Source organism: Galeopterus variegatus, unplaced genomic scaffold (genome assembly GCF_000696425.1).
Source record: "Galeopterus variegatus unplaced genomic scaffold, G_variegatus-3.0.2 Scaffold1367, whole genome shotgun sequence".
Lineage (NCBI taxonomy): Eukaryota > Metazoa > Chordata > Mammalia > Dermoptera > Cynocephalidae > Galeopterus > Galeopterus variegatus.
The window spans coordinates 1-2507 of record NW_007727478.1 but is presented as its reverse complement, the minus strand read 5'-3'; the positions used below and the strand labels follow the sequence as shown (position 1 = coordinate 2507).

The window sequence follows — 2507 nt, the reverse complement described above, 5'->3', positions numbered from 1 at the left end:
AGTGCGCCACCGGGCCGGCCCATTACTGTCCCATTTTAAAGAGAAGGGAAATGAGGCTCCTGAGGGCTTAAAAGACCAGTCCAAGTCATTGCAAAGACCAAGTTTTATGTTATTTCTGGTTATTTTCTTAGGATATGTTTCTAAAGATGGAATTGCTGGGTCAGGCTCTTTTAAAACACTTTGGGTATATGTTTCTACCTGCCCCTTAGAAAGGTTACCCAATTTATACTTTTGTCAACAGTGTACAAGAGTGTCTATTTCTCCTCAGCATCACCAGTCAATCTTTTTATATTTGAGAATCTGGTAGGCAAGAAATAATATCCAGGTTCCATTTGTTTATTTGATTAGTAGTTAAATGGAACAGCTTTTGATGTGTTCACCAGCCATTTGCATTTCTTCTTTTGTGAACTAACTGTAACCTATTTTTTGTTCATCTTTTCCTTGCAGACTTTTAAGAGATCTGGATATAGTAATTTTTCTGTATACATACATTTTTCCAATGTAATTTATATCGCAAAATTTTCCCTGATTTGTCTTTAAGCTTTTGTTTCTGATGGTGATTTTTTTGATATTAAAAGGGATTATTCTAAAAGGCAATCGAAGAAAATGCTCATGTTGTAATACTAAGTGAAAGCAAAAACAAAAGCGATCTATTTTACAAAAGGATATCTGCTAGAACGTTGGTTACAGCTGGAAACAAGAACGGAAATCACAACTGGCTCTGATACCAGAACCAGCCAGCAGAGGGAGCTACGAAGCCACCGCCGCCTTCATCCTGATACTGCCAAGTAGGGAGATATTTCCCAGGCCTCTGAGGTGGGCCTTGGCTTCTCTCCTCCCCGCTTTACATCCCATCAGTTGCGACCCAGCCTCAGCTCTGCCACCTCCCAAATGCCCCTGGAGCTCATCTCTCTTGTTGCATCCCCAGGGCATTGACATGTAAGAGCCAACCAACATCGTGGGCCTCTTTGCAACATTCCTGCCTTCTTTGGTATTGTGAGCCAACCCCCTCCCCCGTCTCAGCCAGAGAGGCCTTCCTGAGGCACTGATCAGACCATGCACCTCTCCTGCTTTAGACCCTCCCCCAGTCCCTACACCTCTCCTGGACTGCACCTCACAGTCTATGCCCGGGCCACCCTGAGCTGCTGTTGCCTGTCCATTTGCATCCGCTACCATCCAATGCCCTCCTCCTAGGCTGGCTGACTCCTGTCCCCCTTTCGGGCCTTAGCTGAGGCATCCCCTCTTCCATGAATTCATCTTGGCCTTCCCCCACCCCTACCAGTTTCCTTCTTTGGGGTCCCAGGCCCATTTACGCCCCGATCAAAACACCCATGCTACTGCCTGGTTATGCATCCGTCCCCCTCTGTGAGGACAGCAGCTGGATTCTGTTCCTTCTTCTGCCCTCAGGTCTGGATGCAGTGCCAGGCACACAGTAGGTGCTCAGCAAATGTACCTGGAGTGCAGGAATGAAGCATGTGGCTGGGGGAGAGAACAGGGCTTTTTGGGGCCCTCTTGTTCCCAGGGGCCCGCTGGGGACTGGACAGTTTTTGCTGGTGACCATGTGGGGCACCCTCAGCCCTCCTTGGTCTCCAGGAGCCCCAGGATGACAGGCGGGTCTGCTTCTTGTGAGAGGCACCTCTCCAAACCCCAGTAGGCCTGAGGAGATACTTGCTGGGCCCAGGCAGTAGGGCTCCATTCCCACCTTCTGTGGTTCATGAGCAGCTCCCGGTGCAGCTCCTGGTGACTCCGGGAGGCCTTCACAGGGTTTATTAGCTTCTTGGGCTTGATGAGCTCCGGATTCCACTCTCTGTACTCTGGCCGGGCCATCAGGCCCCCAATGTCCGCCCGCTCCCTCTGGATCTCTGAATACATTGAGGCTGTGGAGATGGACAGAGGAGTTGGTCAGAGCTGGGCCTACAATCCCACCCGTCTCCATGCACAGTTAAAAGCAAGGGTTTTCATGTCAGGTGGACCTTGGCTACCTGCCACTGTGTAGCCATGGGCAAGCTACTTCTGTCTTTCTGAGCCTTAGTTTTCCCCTCTGTAAAACGGAAATAATAATTGAACCTATGCACAGAGTTATAAGGATTGGAGATGGTGTTTGTAAAGTGTTTGGGTAGAGAAGGAAGTGATACTGAGTCACAAGATATGAGTTGACACATGCACACGTTTTTGGCCTGACTTTGAAAAAAACAATTTTCCCCTACTATTAAAGGAATTATGTTTATTTCTGTTTTTAATGAGCTTGTACCAGAAAAAGAAAAAATATTCAAAAAGAGTAATATATGCTTGTTAAAGATAATTTAGAGAAATGCAGTGATAAAAAGAAAACATCACCCCTTGTTGTCCAACTTCCCTATCCATAGTTTCATGTTTTCTTGTGGAAATATCCATATTTTCACTTTCTCCACATCAAAAAGGACAGTATGAAATCTGGGGACAACTGTGTCCCTAATTAGAAAGGGAGGGTTGTCATCTTTTTTTTTTTTTTTTTTTTTTTTTTTTTT

General features: G+C 46.4%; 1 protein-coding gene across 1 annotated transcript in view; it reads right to left on the bottom strand.

Moving 5' to 3' along the window:
• Nucleotides 1–1875, bottom strand: part of FAM107A (family with sequence similarity 107, member A) — a 2758-nt gene extending 883 nt beyond the window's left edge. Inside the window, exon 1 of the mRNA XM_008576571.1 lies at nucleotides 1703–1875. Coding sequence (XP_008574793.1) covers nucleotides 1703–1872 — 170 coding nt within the window. The 5' untranslated portion in view covers nucleotides 1873–1875. The remainder of the gene's footprint in view (nucleotides 1–1702) is intronic.
• Between the last annotated feature and the right edge of the window lie 632 nt (nucleotides 1876–2507).